At 36.8% G+C, this 23,456-nt stretch overlaps 1 protein-coding gene across 5 annotated transcripts; it reads left to right on the top strand.

The window, feature by feature from the left end:
• Positions 1–6,465: 6,465 nt before the first annotated feature.
• Positions 6,466–22,819, top strand: LOC149205473 (ran-binding protein 1 homolog c-like). Of its 5 annotated transcripts, XR_016251882.1 has the most exons (4): positions 6,477–6,831; positions 22,133–22,219; positions 22,313–22,405; positions 22,578–22,819. XR_016251882.1 is itself a non-coding variant. In XM_089393478.1 (3 exons), exons 2-3 carry the CDS (start codon positions 22,394–22,396, stop codon positions 22,815–22,817), a joined length of 252 nt encoding a protein of 83 aa, XP_089249604.1. In that variant the 5' UTR covers positions 6,466–6,831; positions 22,313–22,393; the 3' UTR covers positions 22,818–22,819. The 5 variants fall into 5 exon arrangements, 3 of the variants coding, with proteins under 3 accessions (XP_089249604.1, XP_089249606.1, XP_089249603.1); XM_089393478.1 differs by lacking the exon at positions 22,133–22,219 and having other exon boundaries at positions 6,466–6,831; XR_016251883.1 differs by lacking the exon at positions 22,133–22,219.
• The last annotated feature ends 637 nt before the right edge of the window (positions 22,820–23,456 follow it).

The raw sequence follows: 23,456 nt of genomic DNA, 5'->3' as shown, positions 1-23,456 counted from the left end.
TGGCCTAGGATGCTGAATGATTCAATGGTTCAGTGATGCTAGGAGAAATACCCTGTTTTTTCGGTTCCAGTCTTCCACCATCTATTCGAATATGTAGCAGCATGTCTTTAGCTCTTTAATAGCCCAAGAATATAGAGCATCACCATGTTCCTGATGTGCTGGAGGCTTCTTTGATCGACAGGTGTGCCAACCAAAACTCCCCGTATGCAGCTCCTTCCAAACCCTAATGACCGATAATAAAGTGACTTTATAATCAAAAACTTTAAACTTAGGTCAAAACATTTCACCTTTGTTAAAGGTACACCTGTCATAATTTGAATGGCCTGGTAGCTTCCTTTGATCTCTTACATTTCACTTAGGTGTTTCCTTTGAAAATTTCTGATTATCCCATCGAACTGTTTGCCTGTATTAAAAACAGCACCTACAGTAGTTTCGCAGTTTTGTAGCGCGCTACGAAACTGCGAAACTGTTTAAACAGTTTATCTTTTCCTTGAGATTTTCACTGCTCTGCTACTTGATTGCAAAAACTCCTTTTGCTGATTGATAAAACTTGAATATATCAAATCAATGTTTACTCCAACCAATTTCAAAAAGAACCGGAAATAGTCTTTATCCAAGAGATGCATCTCGTGTACAAATTTCAAACTTTCTTTCCACACACAAAGGTGAATTGATGGGGGCATCTCTATATAAATATTCTTTTCTATTGATTCCACTTGCTGGATCAAAACTAGTGACTGAGATTGGATTGTTTAGCTTCAGCTGCTACGAAACTGCTGTTCTGGCTGAAAAATATGTCTTGGGACAGAGCTCATAATTTCTCACAGAAAACGTATTTGGAAAAACTGAAGGAGGTTTTTGTGAACCAATCCGTGCTTAACAAAAACCTCTCTTGGTTTTTTAAAACACTACTCCAGCTGCCCAGAATCTGTCTTTGAAAAAGAGGTGTAAAACAGAAGATGAAAAACTGCACCTACAGCAGTTTCGTAGCGCAACTTTGGTCATTAATTTCTCTCAGCTCGTAACGGATTTGAGGAAACTGAAGGAGGTTTTTTTAGTTCAGTCTGTTAGGAATAAAAACCTCTTTCCATTTCCCAAAATAGGCTTTCAGTTGCTTTAGAGACCTCCTGGAAGTTTACTAGTAAACGCAGAAAGCAGAGTTTTTTTATGCTGAAACAGGCTGCTACAGGGGTTTCGCAACGCGCTGCGAAACTGAAAAAATTTGAAGCATATCCTTTCTTGAAGTGAGATTTCTTTATGGAGATCCTTTCCCTTGGTGGTACCTCCTGTACTTGCTTGAATTGCTACCTCACCTGATAGCTGCTTGATTCGCTGCCTCGTTTGATGACAATATATGAGAAATTTTGGCATTAGAATTTTCAGTGATAACACAGGGTTCGGCTCAATCCTCGTCCATTCCATGCAGTGGTGTTTAATTCGCCAAGCAAGAGAATATTATGTGAGTGTTCAGAGTTAAATCAACAGAAATCAAGGACGTGTGATTGTCAAATTATTGCTCCTCCCTTATGATTGAGCGCTTGATGCGATGGTCATTATTCTTGGGTGATACTTTTATTCCCCATTTTCTATTGAAAAAGTAGCGTTTTTCTGTTCGATTATGATAGGATTGGATCATGAACGCCGGTTTGGGTGGATGTAGACCCATGTTTTTTTGTGGTGATCTTCAAATGTCTTGAGGATAAGAAAAAAATCCTTGACCAAGGTCCATGGTTTTGGGGATGAGTTGGTCTTCTAGTGAAGCCATGGTTTCCCAACTTCAATCCTCTCACTATGTTGCTGATGACTACTCTAGTATGGGTAAGATTCCGAGTTTTCCCATTCACTTTACCCATCTAGATCTCTTAGAAAAAGTGGGCAATTTTATTGGAAGATTCGTCAAAGTAGACAGGGAAAGACTTTTGAAAGGCATTTTCACCTATGTTTGCATATGTGTTTAGGTAGATCCCAATGAAGTTTTGCGAGATAAAATTGAGCTCAAGTGGATGGGAATTGTGTATTCTAGTTCAGTTATTCTGAGCTTTCAATGGAAAATTTTGACTCTATTTTGGCTTATAGGCAAGATTTCATAAACTAACGCTCTCTATAAATGGACTAGACAAGGTTGTGCTCAAAATTTTGTTTAAAAAATGGCAGAGTTTGGGAAGAAGTTCTTTAAGTTAATGGATCAGCATTCAGATGCATTTCGAGTGGTTTGATTGAATGATTTCTGTCTCAGTTCCACACATTTAAAAGTTTTGGAGAATGGGAATTGATAATTCTGGTATTTGATGGTGTTCTATTCAAATTACACAGAAGAAGATAGAAAGCTAGGGCTCACAACCCCTACCTAAGAAATTCTGGTATTTGATGGTTTTCCCCCGACCAACCAATTGTTAGGCTCACAACCCGGCTAGGCAAGGTCAAGTTTAGGAACAACCTAGCTAGGCGAAGTGAGAGAGTACCGTAGTTAAGCACTGCAGGGTCAAAGAGAGAAGGTGAAGGGTTGGATGCCTCACCGATCAATGGGCTAAAGTAGGGGTTGGGTGCTTTGTCAAGCCCCCCCCGCTTCTTATTCACCAGTGTCGTGTCGAGAGCAAGGAACATTCTGGAAAATTCAATATTAAGCATCAATCTGCGATGAAACAGGGGATTCCTCTATAATCGGCTATGGGCTTATCTAGAAGGGCACCTCCTAGCCTTATGACTGGCATCTACACCTCCTTCCTTCCATATGCTAAGGTCAATGGTGAAGTGGGTCTAATATCTTGCTATGGAACTTCATGCATGGACAAGGAATCAATATCTACCTACTATGCCAAGGGGACTATTAGAAGGGTACTAAATAGGACCAAAGACTATTGGCTATTGGAATGGCTAAGTTATACTAGATCTAGATCTTTATCTCGGTAGAGAAGAGAGTAAAGAAGTGAAACGTAGAGATGCGAGTATCATATGTCTAGACGAGTATAATATGTATAGAGCTCGAAGAGAATGAAATTCTCTGAGAGCTAGCCATGGCTCAAAGAGCCTCTTTTTAGTTGTTGAATTTAATGTCGACTGCTTTCTCCTTTCCCTTATTTCCTCTCTCTTATTCTTTTTTCTTTTCTCCTTTCTCTTATTCCCCTGTCCTTTCCCCCCTCTCCCTACCCGTACCCCACCCTCGCCCGGACGGCCCTCAAGCGTGCCTTCCCCTATCCTCGCCCTATGATCGCTTACCGCTTATCTTTTTTCTTGAACTCGTACCTTTGATGGCTCCTCCGGAGAGTGTTCCGTTCTCCTGCAGTGCCGCCCCTTACCTCTTTCAGAGTAAGATAGACTTCTTTCTTCAAACAAGTAACAGTTGTTCGAAAAAAAAGAACAACCAACAACACCCAAAGTACTCATACCGACTTTCTCTCCTACTGAACCGAAGCAAAGCGTAGGTAACCGACTTTCTTTCTCTCGATACGGCAACCGAAGCGAAGCGTAGGTAACCGAATTTCTTTCTCTCCTACCGAAGGTAACTACCAAAGGTAGGCATTCATCTACCGAAGGGAGGACGACAGGTAACTGACTTTCTTTCTCTCGATACGACAACACAACTACCAAAGGTAGGCATTCTTTCCGGCATCTTTCCAACTCTTGCTCTTACCTCTCTTTCCAAAGGAAGGAAAGGGGGTGTGGGGGGAAGGAAGGATCAGCTTCCTTCCCACCGCCAATGAAGGAAGGGGGTTGTAAGGAAAATATTATTAGTGCCAAATGAAAATTTATGTTAGGGATGCTTTCACATAGTTAGTTTTGTAATTATTATAAACATCACATACATAACAACCACAAATAAAAAAAGTATGTAATATATAAGAACAAAACTAATGAAGTTGTTAGTACTAAAATGAGGCATATACCATCACATGTAATCTTAGATATACTTAGTGTGAAACACCATGACATCAATGTCTGAGCAATTTGTAAATGTGCTACAAGGGCTCAATAGGGGGCTAATATTTATTTGATAGTCACGTTCTTGGCTTTGTTGCTTCATTTGAAGGAAGGAGGACACTATTGAATTATTTCAATTACATGGTTCACACCTTCCAAGTATTAGTTAACTTGCCTAAAAAGGTTCCTAACACAAGTGATCAATGCAAATATCACCCATAGGCTACTTTTGTTCACAAAACTTAACTCTCCCACTTTATTTTTGTAAAGACCCACTAATTCAAGTGTATCCATGGTAGTTGATGCACGACCTCATGTGCACCAAAAAACATCCCATAACCAACCTCCTCGAACCAAGCTTACCCTTCCACTCCTAACACCAAAATGTGCAACACTTATCATAGGGTCCAAGGGGTATTGTCCTTGGTGGCCTCTCATCACTATTGATAACTAGGGTTGAAATGTCACACCCCATGCTTGTGAAACATCTACATCATTTGGCACATTGAATTCCATCCATGCGCACCAAGTTCTAATATGCATGCATGCTTATCCTATATCTGCTTATATTTAGGAATGCCAACCATGACATAACCATTACAATATCTTTCTTCTTATTCTTCTTCTTCTTATTTATATAGAAAAAAAGGACCCTTTTGTTATTCACGAGGAAGAAAAAAAGCACAAACATTGACAAAAAGATTGTAACTTCTGTCATTACAATGGGTTGCCAGAAGACAAGGCATCACGACCCAGAAGAAGAGAAAAAGAAGTTGTCGTAAAACCAGGGTTTTACAATTTTTTTTCTTCTGCAAATTATAAGACTGACTAGAAATGACAATAGCATGCAACCAAAAATTGTAGAAAGTGTATTATACAACCACGAAGAGGGCCCTACTATGAGAAAAACAAAGACAGTGACTAGAAATGACATTAGCCTGTAACAAAAAATTCCCGAAAGTGTATTATACAACCATGAAGAGGCCCCTGTCAAGAGAAAAAGAAAGACATTGTATTTGAGGCTAATTGAAAGCTGAATGTAGACTCACTTGAAATTTATAGTAAGCTAGTTGATAACTAATTGAAAATTTGACTTAAAGTTGATCCATATTAGTATATGGGCATCGAATGAAAACTTTGAGCTGGGTTGCCAACTAATTCATCATAATATATGTAACCTGTCTCCAGACAAATAATTCTTTTTTAGAGAGAATCTACAGTTGTATTTAGCTCCCTATGGATGTGATGGAAATTGATTTCCTAGAAGTGGTTCTTTAACTCCACAATTTTGATTTTCCAGGAGGATAAACTTATAACTTCCTACTATGCTTTACTGTCATTATTTTTTGGCTCCATTACAATATTTGTATGTCAACAACATGGCACACTACAACCAAGAAGATGAACAATTACATCATTAAGAGTTACAAAACCATCTTGCCATCGAATAACCAACATTAATTAAACAACCATTTAACAACATAATAGCAATTACACTATATATATATATATATATAGATCACATTACACGTATAAATACCGCATTTCAATAGAAGTTAGATGAATTGCGCTAGTCCCAAAGTTTTGCTTTGACTTGAAATTAAACTCTTCTTCACTTTGTGATTTTTGTGTTATCCACTAGCATAGACCCATCTTAAATATAGATATAATATGAGCGGAGAGGGATCCAATTTCTTCATTGGCAATTATTTTTTATGAGCAAACATTATTTAAATGTTTTGTATTTTTTTTTTAAATTTATTTTGGCCGACACTAGCAAAATTTCAACTTTGATGATGGACAAACATCGTTGTAACCATACTAGGCTGTAGAGTGAGCTTGGCATATTCATATTATTTTCATCCTCAGCATTGAGGATTGTGTAAAGCTCAGTGGAAGATGCCCCTTGGAATGATGGACAAACATGGCTGTAACCATACTAGGCTGTAGAGTGAGCTTGGCATATTCATATTATTTTCATCCTCAACATCGAGGATTGTGTAAAGCTCAGTGGAAGATGCCCCTTAGAATAGTTTTGATGCCCCCAAAATGACTTCCATTCTCAACCCCTCCCCATGAAATTTGAACTTAAGACCTCGTAACTACTAAACCCCATACAAACCAACTACCCTACAACTTATCATGGATCAACCACAACAATACTTATTATAATAATTTAAAACAAATATTTCTAATTACTTTTCCATATTTATCTCATTTACAAACTCCTCAACCCCATCCCATTATTATTACAATAAACACAATAATATATCACCGAGGAAAGAGTTCAAAATTGTGAAAACAAAAAACGCACAACAACCTCTGGTCCCAACATGACAACATGAATGAAGTAGGCCTCTCATGTTGGAGATGATTTAGGGGTTATTCCATGGCCTTCTCTCCCTTTGGAACCCCCCAACCATCCCTGTAATAATTTATTATATTATCTTTAATGATGCTACTTTTACTCTCAATCTTTAATAGCTACCGGCCTTCCCTCTTCAAAACCCTTATATAGAGTGTTTTCTCTCCATCGACCTCAAAAACCCTTATATAGAGTGTTTTGTCTCCGTCGACCTCTTTGCCCTTTGCCTTCAAAGCATTTTTGCACAGTTAAATCCTTTGTCCAAAATCCTCGGGGTTTCGCATTCGTGTCTGATATTGGGCGAGTTTCTGGCATATTTTAGATCCATCGATTTCATTCGAGCCCTCCCTCTGTGCACTATCTGGTATTGGGATGGCTGGAACTCAGGAGGATCCTGTTCTTACACGGGCAGTAGATGACGATTCGAGAGAGAACGAGGATGATGCCGGAAAGGAAGAGGACACTGGAGCTCAGGTTGCACCCATTGTTAAGCTTGAGGAGGTTACTGTCACCACGGGCGAAGAAGAGGAGGATGTCCTTCTTGACATGTAAATTTCTTAATCCATGGCTATTTCATGATTTTGTTTTCTCAGTTGAAAGTTGTTTTCATGGCCTCTTCGGTGGCCCTTTTCCTGTGCACATAAATGGGACCTTGACTATAATGAAGATGCATTTGGGCAGTTATTTACTTCTAATTTTTCTCCTTTTTAGTAAGATCTGTTTTTATCGGGTTCTCGATGTTTTGTTCGCCTGTTGATGATGATCAGATTTGTCATTTCAATGGGGTGCTGAAGAAACTCTATGGTAGATGCATTTAGCGGGCTATGGTTTGTTTTATCGGGTAATTAGGGTTTTGCTTTTCTGTGTATTTTTGGTGGGATTTGATGCGCTTTGATGGCGAATTCGTTATATTTTGGATTCTTCGCAAGATATTGCATGAAATTCTGAACACCAGAGAAAATTTACCCGAATATTGATAGTACCTTTATGGAACTTCCTGAGATATGAACACATACTGAATCATCAAGTTTGCTTTGTCTTTTCTGCTCTCAATACTGTTGAACTCCTTCGCAATGTTCTGTAATCGGAAAAACAGGGAATTCCGGAAACAACAAGTTCTGAATTCAAACCACAGGAGCTTTAGGTTTATCTTAGGGTTTAGAATTGAGGGTTTGTCATTCTTTCAGCGAGCGTTGATCATATACACAAGCAATATAAGCTCCCTTTCTATTTTAAATTAAATACACTTTCCTTCATCCAGTCATGCTTTTTGTCTTTCCATCGGAATAGTGGGGATGAAGCTTGATGAACTGATAAATGGGATTGAATTTCCACTTGCAAGAGTATGTTGCTGTACTTGTCTGTCATGGAAAGCAACAGGATCAGGCAAAGAGAGATCTGGATGCATTTCTTGGCAATCACAGTGGTGCATTTGTGGCATCGTATTTCAGTCTTTTCACAAATTTCTGTTTTCTCTGTTCTTTTGAGTCAGGATTATGAGGGCTTATTGCTCTTATATCAGCAAGCATAGAATAAAAATAACATGTTAGACTTTTCCAATATAACATTCAAAATGTATAATGTTTCGTATCTAACGGAGATAGGTTCATTTGACCAAATAAAACAATGCACATTATCATATTTGTCTTTACTTCACAAAATTCCAAAGTTTCCTCCAAAGGGCTATAAACAACAGCATTGCAATCAAAATAGCTATCTTGAGGTGCAGATGAATGGATCAGAGGCAGATATTTCTCTGGTCGACGACAATTAATGGTAATTCTAGACAAGATAATCTGTAATAGAGTTTAGGCTTCTGTGATCCATATTATGTTAGAGAAAGATTTCGGCGAAAATCACATGGAAAATCATTTGTCGACGCGTTTCGAACCAACTAGTGTGGTTCATCGTCAGGACAAGTTGAAGAACAGATCTAGCGAAGCATGTTATATAGACCGAGTAGAGCCTCCAACGGCTAGTTTGACCAGCCGCTAATATGACCAAGGGACCAGGATCAAAATACAGTAAGAAAATTAGTTGCAACAGACTACTAAATTAAGGGAGAATGAAAATATAAAAAACTCATAAAATAAATCCACAACCAAATCGAATAAAACAAATGAGATAAATAAGAGTTAAAACGCGCATGGATCAATGGAATAAAACACATACCAATAGTAAAAATAAAAATAAAACAAATAAATTAATTAATTAATTAATAAATTAAAACTTAGTAATGCAAAATAATACTAAAGCTCTAAGAATAATGAAATCAAATAATAAATAAAGGGGGAATAATGACCAAAGGTAAAGAATAAATACCTAAATGAAAATAAATAATAAGAATAGAAATAAAAATAAAATAATTAAAGTAATAATAATAATAATAATAATAATAATCAATTAATTAATTCAAACTAAAAATTAATAATAAATTAATAAGTGAATAAAAAATATAATAAAAATAAAACGAAAAATAATAAAAATAAAACTAAATTGAATAACCAAATGAGGATAAAACCAAACTGAAAGACAAAATAAAAATAATGGTATAAATAAATAAAGACAATAATAAAAATAAATTAAAATAACTAAATTAATAATAATAATAATAATAAAAAACAAATAAAGTAATCAAGTAATAAATAAAGGGGGGACCTAACTGAAGGACCAAAGGTAAAGAATAAATACCTAAATGAAAATAAATAATAAAAATAAATAATTAATAAAAAGTAATAATAATAGTAATAATAGTAATAATAATAATAAATTAATTAATTAAAACTAAAAATTAATAAGAGAATTAAAATAAAATAATACGAAAAATAAAAATAAAAAGAATAAAATTAAATTGAATAACCAAATGAGGATAAAACAAAACTGAAAGAAAAATAAAAATAATAGTATAAATAAATAAATAAATAAAATAAAAATAATAATAAAAATAAATTAAAATAACTAAATTAATAAAAATTACTAATAATAATAATAATAATAATAATAATGACAAATAAAGTAAGAAAATAAAAGGGAAAAATAGGTGAATGGAATAATGGAATTATTACTTTTTATTAATTATTTTATTTTTATTTCTATTCTTATTATTTATTTTCATTTAGGTATTCATTCTTTACCTTTGGTCATTCAGTTAGGTTTTAATCCCCCTTTATTTATTATTTGATTTCATTATTCTTAGAGCTTTATTATTATTTTGCATTACTAAGTTTAATTTATTAATTAATTAATTAATTTATTTGTTTTATTTTTATTTTTACTATTGGTATGTGTTTTATTCCATTGATCCATGCGCATTTTAACTCTTATTTATCTCATTTGTTTTATTCGATTTGGTTGTGGATTTATTTTATGAGTTTTTTATATTTTCATTCTCCCTTAATTTAGTAGTCTGTTGCAACTAATTTTCTTACTGTATTTTGATCCTGGTCCCTTGGTCATATTAGCGGCTGGTCAAACTAGCCGTTGGAGGCTCTACTCGGTCTATATAACATGCTTCGCTAGATCTGTTCTTCAACTTGTCCTGACAATGAACCACACTAGTTGGTTCGAAACGCGTCGACAAATGATTTTCCATGTGATTTTCGCCGAAATCTTTCTCTAACAAGATAATCTGTACCCGAAGACACATTTTTCAAGACAAAGTTGCGTTTGATGAATTGCAGTTATGTTTAATTTGTTCTTTAGACACTTCTTCAAAGAGGTAATGCTTTTGTCGTTTGCAAAGGATTTTTTTGATTTTATTTTTAAATTAATGCACATATCCTGAAACTAGGATTGTAAGGTGCTTCTGAGTAGAATATGAGAAACAATGCTGGCTATATTGTGATATCATAAACGCTCACTTACATGTATTTACTTGGTGGAAGCAAAACAAAACAGAGAAAATTAACATTGCGCAAGAACATCGGGCCGATCAGTTTCCTCAAACAGTTTCCTTTCATGCTTTATCTGATAGTCTCACTTGGTTGAGTTTTCTTATTTTGTAACCTCTTGCTTTGCTATAATATGATTTTGCACCTGAGGGCAACCTTACTTCCAGACTTTTTTCTTTTGAACCAGCTTCCTCTTATCATGATGGAGCAATGTGCCCAGATTTAGCGTTATAGGGAACCATTAGCACCTTTTTGTAGAATTTCTTTGAAAATTCTGCAACTGCTGTAGTGAACAATTCTGAAACTAATTTGTGACACCAAGACACATAGTTTCTCTACTCTTTTGCAGCGGAATAAAAAAGAGTTAAAAACACATTCATACAATACAATAACACAGGATTTTTCTATGGAACCCTACATGGAAAACCCTCTGCTAGCTGTAGATTTTTATTGACAAAGTTGAGCAAATAAAATTAATTACAAGGAAAATTGTTTCACTACAGAACAAGGTTGTTCTTTCTGCTGACACTTAGCTGAAAACTGCTTGCAACAACCCTGTCCTTATCTCCTAAATCCTTGTGTTGGCCTGCCCCTGTTTCCTTGTGCTGGAAGCCTCTATTTTCTAGTGCAATAGTGGCCCTATCTTCTAGGAATTACTCTTGATTTCTAGCGCACACTAGCATGGATTTTCTCTGCCAAAACTCTGTGCAGAGGCCTCTCCTTCACGCTCTTCCTAGCTCTGCCAGCTCACACACAAAACTCGCACTCTATTGTTTGGTCTCACAACCTGTAAAAAATTAATGTCTGCTCATGTTGTAGCCCACCCAGTTTCAAATTCTTGCAAGGTTTAATGCCCAAAACCCATCAATAGCATATGACTGATATACACATCATTTTATCATTTTCTGCATTTAACTTGAAACAACATAGAGGTACTCTACATTTCACTTTCAGCTGATAAGAGAAAAAATAAGGCAAGCACACACATGAATTTTACACTGTTTTTGGTCAACATGATCCTAGAAAAACCCCGCAGCGGGGAAAACCAGTTCTTCTAGGAGGATTTTATTTTGTTTCTTTGACGAAGCATCACTGAAATCCCATTCTCAAACTGAGTTCTGAACTGTCTTCAACAAATGTTCATGTTGAAATTACAGTCCTCTGAAATGCTCCTTCTTCTTAGGAATTCAAGCCACACTGACAGTCACAGGTTCCTTGAAACTCGGGTTCATCACAGCAAATATGCACAGGTTTTTTTATCAGCGTTTAACCTCCCTGGAATTTGAGCAAATACACTCCAAAACAGCTCTCTAAATATCATTGATATACCACTAAAACCAGGCTTGAGATTTTTGCTAGTCTTGGCCCAAGAATCTCACTGTGTCCCACATAAATACGCTGGCAGAGAAATATGCTGCTAAAACACTTGCCTACGGTGAGGAGTAACCAAACTTGACTCCTAATAAGCCTTTGACCTGTGTGCAACCACTGGCTGTGACAGTCTTCCAAAATTTCGTGCTCCCTTTTTAGCTTTAACTCGGCCTTCTAGGGATTTGATTAACTGTGGTCTTGTTCCTAGTTCTTGCTGTAGAATTTCTTCACAAAAATTCTCTTCCTCCTATCTCCTTTCCTCTCCTCAATAGTTCTCAAGAGGATTGAATGAAGGAGCTCTTCCTTGCTGCCTCCAAATGCAAGCTCCACAACATGGTTGCGTTCTGCTCTGATTTGAGTTCACCTTGGAACACAGCCTCCTCCTTTAGCTGTCTCGATCTCCTCTCAAGCTTCCCTACACCCTCCTCTTTCCTTTGAGAAGAATAATGCAGAATCATTCATTTCCTTTAACTTCTGTTTTTCTTTTGAGAGGGAAACCTAACCCTAAAGGCTAAAGATCAAGGGCTGAGATTAAATCTCAGCTAATGAGATCTATAGTTGAGATCAAGCTCCCATTAGACCCCTTTCTCATGATGACCCCTCACTTAACCTTTTAATGTTTTAGTACCATGGTCACTTTGTCGCTCATAAAGTGAGTTTTCTTTAGCTCCTTGACATTAATAAACACATAATGTCACTTAGAGAAAAGGATATTAATGTGTATCCCTAGGCCAAAAGGATAAATTCCTAGGAAACACTTCCTTGGTACTATATTCTCAACACAATATTGTGCTCACAAAATAGTGATCCATTTTTGTGCCTTCGTCCTCCTTATAAGCAATTCACATCAACTAAATTTGGCAAGTTTATTTTTTGAACTCGGTCTTGTGATTGACTAGTTAACTGAGTCTAACTGACTCATGTAATTCATCTTGCCTCAATTTAGAAACTGAAGCTCACTTGCTTGTCCTTTGCCAAAGATAACTCGCACTAGGAGACAAACAACTGAGCCTCCAACTATACACATGAGTTAAACTGCTTCATGAACTCGACCTAATTTTTAGGAACTCGTCCTAACTTTTAGGAACTCATGCATGCTAAAGACATGAGTGCTTGTGGTCTCTTTGACTAAGGAACAAGTCAAAGAAGACCTTACTCGCTTCTATTTTCAACATTCCCTCTTAGCGAGAAAGGTGCTTTTGGAAGAACCTCGTCCACTTGGATCTATCTCCAATACTACCACGTTCTCCGTTGTTGCAGCTTCTTCCACTGAACTAGAAGACTTTGCCTTCTTTTGCGGAACCTGATAAGACCTTTTCTTTCCCACCATGCTCTGCGAGTCTATCACTTCAGTCATAAGGGCCATGCACCCTGTGTACCTTTGTGGCTGCTTCCTTTGGTTGAAGGTGATATTGGAAGATCCAACTCTCCCTTGATCTCCCTTAAACAAATCCTTTTCCCACTTGGCTCAAACTCTCCCTATGCTGGGAGTCATTGCTTGAGTCGCTGTCTCGACTCGCCTTCGGCTATGCTCCTCATCATCTTGTTGGTTGGCCCAACTGCCAACTAGCTTATACTCAAATTGAGATACTGGCTGAGGCTTCATCTTGAGTAGCTTCTTCTCAGGTACTCTAATCTGCTCTTGCTCTAAGGACTCCTTAGACTTAAACTGAGATATTGGCTGAGGCTCCATCTTGAGTAGCTTCTTCTCAGGTACTCTAATCTGCTCTTGCTCTAAGGGCTCCTTAGACTTAAACAGACATATTGGCTGAGGCTCCATCTTGACTCTTGAGTAGCTTTTCTTAGGTACTCTAATCTGCTCTTGCTCTAAGGACTCCCTTTGGGTTTTGCTCTCCTCAACCATCAATTCTCTACTCTGAGCTCTCCTTGCCTTGCTGCTCAAGGTTGCACTTGTCTCTACCTAGAACTTGTAGTGATTTTTCATCCTCACACCTATCTGCTTCTTACATCCAAAAGCTAAGTGCTGGAGGTAAGCCTTACCTTTGCTGAAAATGACATCATAATCCTTGTCCTCAAGGGTAGTTATCCAAACAAGATTCTGCTTTAATCTTGGAACATAAAAGACATCTCTGAGATGGAGGGGATTACTTGACTCCCTCTGAAAACTGAGAGTACCAATTCCTCTCAATTTGAAACTACACGTCCTTCTCCTTCAGGTGTCTAAAATTTTTCTTTTTTTTGGTCATGTGGAAGGATGTCATGTGGAAGGATGCTACCGAATCAATATACCATACACTGCTGTCTGCTGAGCTTGGCATGCAAGCAATCAATGATAAATATTTCTCGAACTGGGCAAAAAATGCATCTAGCTTTGCTGATGTAGCTACATGATCCTCACTGGACTCGTTCTTTCGCTTAGGACACTTAGTGGCATAGTGTCCAAACTCATGGCAATGGAAGCACTTGACCTTTCTTAGATCCTTTTACTTGCCCTTTTGACTAGACTCGACCACTCCTTGGCCCTCTGTGCCCTTGGTCTTGCTACTCTTGCTTGTTATGGAAAAGTTCTCCTTGTCCTCTGTCTTCATCGATCTACCATTTTTGGTCCTTCTTCGGATATCTTCCTGAACGTAGTCAGTCAATAGCATTTCCCAACTAGGAAAATTATCTCTGTCATTGACAACATCCTGGAACCCATACCAAGACTTGTGAAGTCGTAGAAGAGCAAAACTCACAAGGTCATGCTCTGGTATACTCATGAGTGAATTTTGACAAATACGTGACAATGGACTCATCCTTGTTCACCTAGATACTCCTTAGCTTCTCCTTAAGAGCAAGCTTCTTGGTATCGTTGGTACTCTGATATAGATCTAAAATAGTTTTGAACATCTCATAAGCTGTCTTCTTCTCATGGATATGAGGAAATATATGATCTCTGACCCCTTCTAGAATAATCGTCCTTGCCTTGATATCATTCTTAGTATGCCGGGTCAACTGTTGGGGATCTTGTAGTGGTGGTATAGCCTGCTTCACAAATTCTCCCACCCCATTATCCTTCAAAACTATCATGATCCTCCCTTTCCATGAAACTAAGTTTGATGCTCCCTCTAAACAGTTATCTGCTCTCAAACCTTGGTACGCCGTCCTGCTTTCCCAGAGAGCTCTCCAACACCTGCCCACTAATAGCTTAGTAGTCCTTCACAAGAGGTTGTACTTAGGGCACAATAGGGCAACTTCTAACAACCCTCCAACCTGTACACTTAAGCTGCCCACACAATTGTCCAATGGGACCTCATCCACTTAGTAGAACATCAACTTGAGAATAACATTCAACATACCTTAACCAATAGAGACTTCTTCTGCTTCTCTAGGTCACACCCCTGTGCAATTACCTGAAGTTTTCGACCCTCTGATTAGGGCATCTTGCACCTACGTCAACCCATAGTTTGTTGCCTCAAAACTTTGCAAACATTTCTCCACAGGTTCCTCTTCTATGCGTTAGCTCTTGTCCTCTTATATATTGTTGTTCCAGCTCCTTAAGAACATAGACCAGCCCTAAACTAGGGCTTAATCTCTCCTGTAACAACACATAAAAAACTTGGTCTGTTTTGCAAGTTGTTTGCACCACAAATAATGCACAAAAAGACTACCCAAAATGCTCCTCTTGCAAGCTACTTGCTCCTGCCTAACTTGGCCTAATTAGTTACAAGAAAAACAAACCAAAACCAATCCTCTTCTCCACTTTGCTAGGCTCCTTTGGGCTATGACTATTTCAGGGAGATTCTCCTTATGATGTTGCACTAGGATGTGCCAATCAACTTGTGTTGGTATTTATTCTGTTCCTTGCTCCGATACCATGTAGAATTTCCTTAAAAATCTTGCAACTGCTGTAGTAAACAATTTTGAAACTAATTTGTAACACCAAGACAGGATTTTCGTAGGGAACCGTACTAGGAAAACCCTCTGCTAGCTATAGAATTTTATTGAGAAAGTTGAGCAAATAGAATTAATACAAGGCAAATTGTTTCACTAGAGAACAACACTGTTCTTTCTATTGACACTTAACTGAAACCTGCTTGCAACAACCCTGTCCTTAGCTCCTAAATCTTTGCGCTGGCTTGCCCCTATTTCCTTTTGTTGGAAGCCTCTTATTTCCTAGCGCAATAGTGGCCCTATCTTCTAGGAATTACTCCTAATTCCTGCGTACACCAACAAGGATTTTCTGTGCCAAAACTCTGCGTATAGGCCTCTCCTTCACACTCTTCCTAGCTCTGCTAGCTCACACACAAAACTCGTGCTCTCTATTGTCTTGTCTCACAACCTTGTGCTCACAAAACAATGATTCAATTCTGTGCCTTCGTCCTTCTTACAAGCAATTCACATAAGGTATATCTAGCAAGTTTATTTTTGAATCTCGGTCTTGTGATTGACTAGTTAACCGAGTCTAACTGAGTCATGTAACTCATCCTGCCTCAATTTAGATACTGAAGCTCACTTTCTTGTCCTTTTCCAAATATAATTCGCACTAGGAGACAAACAATTGAGCCTCCAACTATACGCACGAGTTAAACTGTTTTATGAACTCATCCTAATTTTTAGGAACTTGACCTAACTTTTAGGAACTCGTGCACGTCAAAGATAGGATTGCTTGTGGTCTCTTTGACTAAGTCACAATTCAAAGAAGACCTTACTCACTACTATTTTCCACACTTAGATATATATATATATATATATATATATATATATATATATATATATATATATATATATATATATATATATATATATATATATGAAATGTGGAAAGAAATCATTATGAATAAATGAGCAAGAACATTTACATGACAAACATAAATGACAAGCAATATTCCACCATCACTTAACCCCAATGTGGGGAAACTCTTGATCAATTCTTCTTATATTCTTCAATAATTCAGCAGAGAGAGAGAGAGATATTACAATTTACAGATCTGATAATTAATGACAGCGGCAAAAGAGACCTAACCAGAAAAGTCATTGCTGGTCAACAGGCCAGATTTGACCCTCATAAATTGGTCAACTTCAGTCAACTTCGGCCTCCAAACAACAAGATGAATCAACCCTCAAAAGAACCCAAAATCAGCGCAGTCAAATTTGGTCAAACAACCAACCTGTGGTTAGCCCTAGCTGCAGTCAACGTTGGTCAAAGTCAATGTTTGGCCTCAATTTCTGTGCCTAGAAATGCGGCTTGCCCAAATAGAGATAGCCCCCACAAAACGTAGTCAAAGGAGGTCAACTCATGTTGGTCAACGCTTGGTCAAACTGTCCAGAAATTCGGTCTCTTGAAATTTCGGCCTCTTGAAATTTTGCTTTCCTGAAATTTCAGACGTGTGGAGAGAGAGATGCCTAGAAATCCGTACCCAATGAACGAGGAGAGAGAGAGAGAGAAGTGTGAAGATGAGTGTATCCAAATGAGGCTAAGGCATCATGTATTTATAGCAAACGTTGAGGATGAATAGACGTGACTGTTGGGCTTCTGAGCCTACATAAGTTTGTTGGCCGACCTTGACAATTTGTCCATAATCAAAGTAAATTCATAACTTCATTTGTACATGTCAGAATCGGATGATCTTTAGATCACTCCTACACCTCTCGGAGAGAGGAATCCAAGAAAAATATCAGTTGTCATAAATAAGATGACCCATGTGGAGTTTGGCCCTAGTTGTCGATTTTAACATGATGAAACTACGTAATCCAAACTTTAAAATATGGTATGAAAAGCTTAGTGTGCCCAATCATTGATTTTTTGTCTGAGGGAAGGGTACAGTTTTGCTAAGGCAATGATAGAGGAGTCAAATAAGCAATATCACTAACATTGAGGTACATAAAGCACTTGGTGCTTTTGATTAATTGCCAATCCTGAAATCTCAAAAATTGTTAACTCTGTTGAATTTTGAATGGGATATGAAGTTCTACTTTCTCGATATGAAGTTAGAGGAGATGGGAACCGCTTTTAAACATCTCAAGACAATGAATGGTAATGTTAAAAATTTAAGTAAAGGTTTTACTTTAAGACTTTAACATTACCATTAATTGCCATCATTTTAACGCAAATTGAGAGTGAAACCCAGTCTTAAATAAATATTTCTAGTGTATGAAGTTTCTAAAAGTCTCATGAATTCATAATTATCCTCTAATTAGTTATTAAAACAAAAAAATGTTGTTCCCAACATTTAAATCAAGGCAAAATCAAACAAATTTCATTTAGAAACACGTTGTACAGATGTTGAAATGCATTTCCCATGTGAAATATGTTTCATATGAATTGAAATGCGTTTCTCATGTGAAATATGTTTCATATGAATTGAAATGCGTTTCCCATGTGAAAATACATTTCATATGAATTGAAATGTGTTTCAAGAGAATTTTAGTTGTGTTTCAGTGACTCGATATGAAAACGCAGCTGGTATGCAGGGGCGGGCCATGTTTCCTGCATCATAGATACCTTCTCATATTTGGAAATTTGTTTTTGTGGCTGATCAAATGTGTCGTTGGTTCTTCTTCACTTTGTTGTTCCCTTTGATGGGTTGCCTAGTCTATGATTTGATAGATGAGATGTCTAGTGGTTGTGGTTGCATGGTATAAAGGTTGGACATAAAGAGCTCCTCCACAATCTATGATTTACATGTTTAACAATCCTTTTCTTAAGTCCAATTATATACAAAATTACAAATCCTAGTGCAAGTGAAAATACGTTCTTCTTCAATGTTGCTTTTGTCAAACTAAACAAACAGGAAACAATTTATTTGACAGGTGGAAGAAGTGATAGGCTTAGAGCAATTGAATTGTAGGCCATGCTTCTTGACAAATTGATGAACAGATGTCTCCTTACTTGAGATTTAGGTTGGCACCATGGCACCATCCTTTCCATCATTATACACTAATCTTGTCATTATCTTCTTCACTGTGAATGATTGGCTTGTTCCCTGCAAATAGATCTGGGCATAGAGGAGCCAATCCAAGAACAGTAATCTCTAGCACAAGACAATATTAATGATCTAAATACCTAATCCTGAAGCTTGAGTTTGATTTTTCTCTACTGGTTCTGAATCTCTGATTGAGAATCTCCCACTCGTCATTATCAAACCTTCTCCTTCATCATTGGCATCAGCTGCACTGCTGAGGTACTTTGGTTGGTTGCCATTGGACTTGAGAGCTTGAAGTTTCAAATGATTATAGTAACAGACAGCCAGAAAAGCCAGTCCACACCCACACAAGTTTATGACTGTAACCTTTTCATTTATTACAGACAAAGATTATGTTATGAGCAGCCAGTCCTTGACAAGACCAGCAACATTCATAGTCAAGGCTGAAGTCTTTCCTATCAGAAGAAATACTGCAAGATTAAGAGCCAAGGCACAAGCAAAAATGTCATGTAATCCAAATCAAAGGAAGAGACCCTGATTATCAGAAATGGGTATTCTACTAAGGCCCAGGGGGTGCTGAGAAAAACAAGGCAACAAGGAGCAACAAAGATGTGATGGGATTCAACTTAATCCCTTTTGATGTTCGTGGAATTTGTATGAGAACCAATTGGGTAGTCTCACATGCAACTGCACTTAACTGGAGAATCACCTCCCATGCATTCATCTTGGCCTCCCCATAAGCTGAAATAGTAACTCCAATGGATATGGCCAACATATTGGCCTCGGGCTCACCTTTATAAGCTTCTTTCTTCAGGGAAACCACAATCAAATACACAGCAATGGGAATTAGAGCTTTCAGCATTTGAAATAATGATACTGAGAGGAAAACATAGGCAGAATTTGAAAACCAGAGACCCAAAGAATACACTTATCAATACTATGGGTTCAACGAGCTTGAAGACTCTTACAATAGCAACAGCCAGTGTTGAGTAGAAGCCCATGTGAATCATGGTGGGACTGATCACACTAAAGTTGTCAAGCAATGGCAACTCCAATGGATATGTCTAACATATTGGCCATGGCCTCACCTTTATAAGATTCTTTCTTCAGGGGAACTGCAATCAAATGCATATCAAATGGGCACAAGAGCTTTCAACATTTGAAATATCGATACTTTGAGAGACATGCACCAAGGGCTGCATCATTTAGGATTTGTACTCAGTTTAGGTGTCATATTCAAGGGGAAGTTGTTATGCTTTCCACCACTTCATAGATTGTTAGAGTGATGAAACAAAAGAGGCTCCCTCTTGAGGCTAGATTATGTCATTCATATCAGTTGTGTTGTTGATGTCCTAGCTCAGCCAGGTCTTGCCAAAACTCTGTTGAGGTTCAAAATTTATTATAAACTGAAATGTCTTCACAAGAATTGACCTCATAAAATGCCATAATCACAAGATATGCCATACATGGCTGTGATTATGGCTCGCAAGACCCTTAGACTTTGAGCAATGAGGCTCGCAACATCACTTATGATTATGCACTCTACAATTCTGTGACCAGCTGAATGTCAAGCAATTGAACCGCGATTTAAATCCTATTTGTCAGCAATAATTACTATACTTTGTCTTTATTTAGTGTAGAGAACCAAGCACTTATTCTGCTCATCTATAGAAGGGACAATGGTTGTTTGCCTATGAGGTATAAGGAAATCCTATAAGATGTTTTGTATTTTCGTATGGAATTGAATCATACTCCTGCACACTGTAACATTCATATATATCAACCTGTAGAGGCTTTAATAACACCTGGTATTTTGGTTAGTGATTTTATTGGACCTCATGTGCATATCCTACATGCACAGGATGGACTATTCATATGTTACAGGGTATTATTCTTATTATTTAGGGTGCACATCTTCAGGTGCTCAAGAACGATTACTAGAACAATCAGTTAATTCTGCAATTTAAAGGATGAAAAAGGAGGTTATAGGAGTCTAGTTTTGGTTCTCATCCACAATGTCACACTAGTCTGCCTGGGCATGGTTCTCATGGTTTAATAGTGACTTGAGGAGTCATAATACCACAGATCACTAAACACGAACAGCTAAGGTAGCCCAAGGACAATAGCCATCTTTACACATTAATTAATAGGTCTTACATTAATTATCCTAGGGGGTTTTAATACTTCCAAATGCTTAAAAAACAGTTAGCAGAGCATTCACATTACACATTCCAGCAATCTTTTCTATAAACCAACCAAATGCATTCAGGAGAGCCCTCCTTTTAAACTATACAACCTTATTGTTAGTATGATCAACCTTATTTTAATATATAGTGTGACAAACCGTATGTGACAGGCAGGTGGAAATTTTTTCTCGCAATTGACTAAGCGACGTCCTGCGAGCCAGACTTGAGACTGAAACCCTCGTCAGAAGTATATGCTTGGCTCTTTTCCAAACAAATGAAGAGTCAATGAGGTTTTGTGTAATCACTTCTGGTATCGTATTGGGTTATTGTTAGAAGCGATAATTGGATTCGGATTCTCATTGAGTGAGTTGTTCTGCTTTCTCAATTTGAGAGGGTTTGTTTGGAGGGAAAAATGAAAGAGGACATACGAGAATAGTGAGGGGAAAGATGCAGAGGAAGAGGATTGAGAACATCGCCAGCAGGCAGGCTACATTTTCCAAACGTAGGTGGATTGCTGAAGAAAGCTTACGAGCTCTCGGTGCTCTGCACTGCAGAAGTTGAACTTGTGATTTTCTCCCCAGCAGGAAAGCTCTATGAACTGTTTTTTAGTGCAAATCCTACTATTTTGATTCTAATAATCATGGCTATGCAAACCTCATGAGATTCTTACTAATAACCCAGGTGGTGCAAGCCCTAGTAAGCTCGATGTTGAAAAACTTAGTGTAAAACCTCCAAATCGCTGGTTTTGTTGTAGTGCTTATTGGAGAGTATATAAAAAATTTCACACCTTTTTATGAGATATGGGAGGAAAACATGTTAAATATTTTTAATAAATATAAAATTTCCAAAATGATGCTAGTTACGTGTGATTCTTTTTTCATTGTTTGTGATTATGAAAAATGAAACTCGATGTTTTTTCATTAGTGCACACATATTTCATTATATAATTGCATATAGAAAAATCATTCCAGAGCCGATAACAATAAAAGTGAAGAATTTATGGTCCAACGTTATATTTAAGGGAGATGTTTAAGGATGACGTTTGAATTTTGTTTTTCATTTTAAGACATTTGGAGCAAATATTAGGAAGGACTTTGAGAAAGGATTGTCCTTCATTTTCGAAAATGGAGTTGTTCCTTTCCAGCCATATGCCCCAAGTGACCATCAAAGGGAGAGCTCATATGTTTTTTGGATGTTTTCTTTATAGCCATTTTTTTACACATATCCATAGAGTCCCCATGCCATTGATGTGAATTACTTGTTCGGTTTTTTTTAACCAACATTTTTAACCAAACAAGAAAAATTAAAAAAATGCCTCAAGATCAAAGACTGAAACAAAGACCTATTGACATACCTTTTAAAGTATGGAAAGAACTTGTAAAATCATATGAGAAGTTGGATGCACAAAGAAAAGCCGGCAATGAGAGCATTCAGGTATTGAATTTTTCATTAAACATTATTTAGAATGTATTAATACTTATAAGTATCTTAGACATGTATTTGTGTGAAAATAAATTGAATTGGTTTATGTTTAAGGACAAGGCATCCAAGGCGAGGTTAACCAAGACAAAAGTCACTTATCGTAGTGGCTAGAAAGGTTTAAAAGCACTGATAACAACCTTTGTAAGTATATTAAACATGTGATATTTTTTTAATAAATTTTGTACTAGAAGAAAGTCATTGTTATCTAATTTCTCCCTATTTACTGATTGATAGGAACTAAAATATGGAAGACCTCCAAATCATTTGGAAAAGGAGGTGCTGCAGCAAAAGAGATGGGTTGAATTTGTTGTTTGGATGGACTCTATGGTATGTAATCTTAGTTGGATTTCCAATATACTTTTAAACCATATTTTCATTTTATTTTTTAGTACTATTAGATATTATATCTTACCTCATTTTATGGTTAACATTGTATAACAAAAACATGCGTTGCGTTATGTAATTAATACTAACATGTAATATTGATTTTTTTTGTCAGAATGCTATAGGTAATGATTTCCAAGACGATGATCCAAATTATGTTCAACATATATCAGGAGATGATGAGGATGAGGATGAGGATGATGGTGGTGAAGGAGGAGATGATGATGATAGTTGCAGTGTTGGTGATGATGTGGATCAGAGTAATGAGGATGGTCAATATGATCATGAGGATGATCTTGGTGGTGGTAGCTATGCATGCACATGCATTGTTTTTTATGAAGAAATTATTGTGTAGAATGACATTGCTATGTTTAGATGGGTGTTGTGAATTTACCCTATATCAATGAGACATTTTGATTTTGTAATCATACGATGAGTTTGATTTATGTATGTTGTTAATTTATTGTAGAATAACGATATTCATGAAATATTTTGATTTGTTAATCATATTTGAATTTTACTTGTTTTGATTAAAAATAATACTGATTTTATTAGTATTATGTTGCTATTTTATACATGTTTTGAAAATTGTTAATGACACATTGTTATTTTTTTGGATGGATGTTGTCAATTTCTCTTAAATTTCTTTACAAATGATTTTGAATTGTGATATCTGCTTTAATGATATTTAGAAACTATCATATATTTCACTATGAATCTATAAAGGGGGTCATATATGTAAAGAAAAATATACTCTATATAAGAAGTCAAATGCGGATGTAACCATGGATGCAAAATTGAAAGTAAAATTGGATGTTAAACTAGGAATTAATACAAAAATGCAAACAATTGACATACAAAGTGTTTTAAATTAGAAGTGAAAATTTGTGCAATAGTTGACACAAAGAAGGGAACAAAACATGGCATACAAAAGGATATCAAATTGGGCAAAAACAAGGACACATAAATGGGCACCAAATTAGATGCAAAAAAA

This window comes from Pinus tabuliformis, chromosome 1_2, assembly GCF_031772625.1.
Source record: "Pinus tabuliformis cultivar Carrire ecotype Pingquan chromosome 1_2, CPIR1, whole genome shotgun sequence".
NCBI lineage: Eukaryota > Viridiplantae > Streptophyta > Pinopsida > Pinales > Pinaceae > Pinus > Pinus tabuliformis.
The sequence above is the reverse complement of the archived record's forward strand: the minus strand, read 5'-3'. Positions and strand labels throughout refer to the sequence as shown.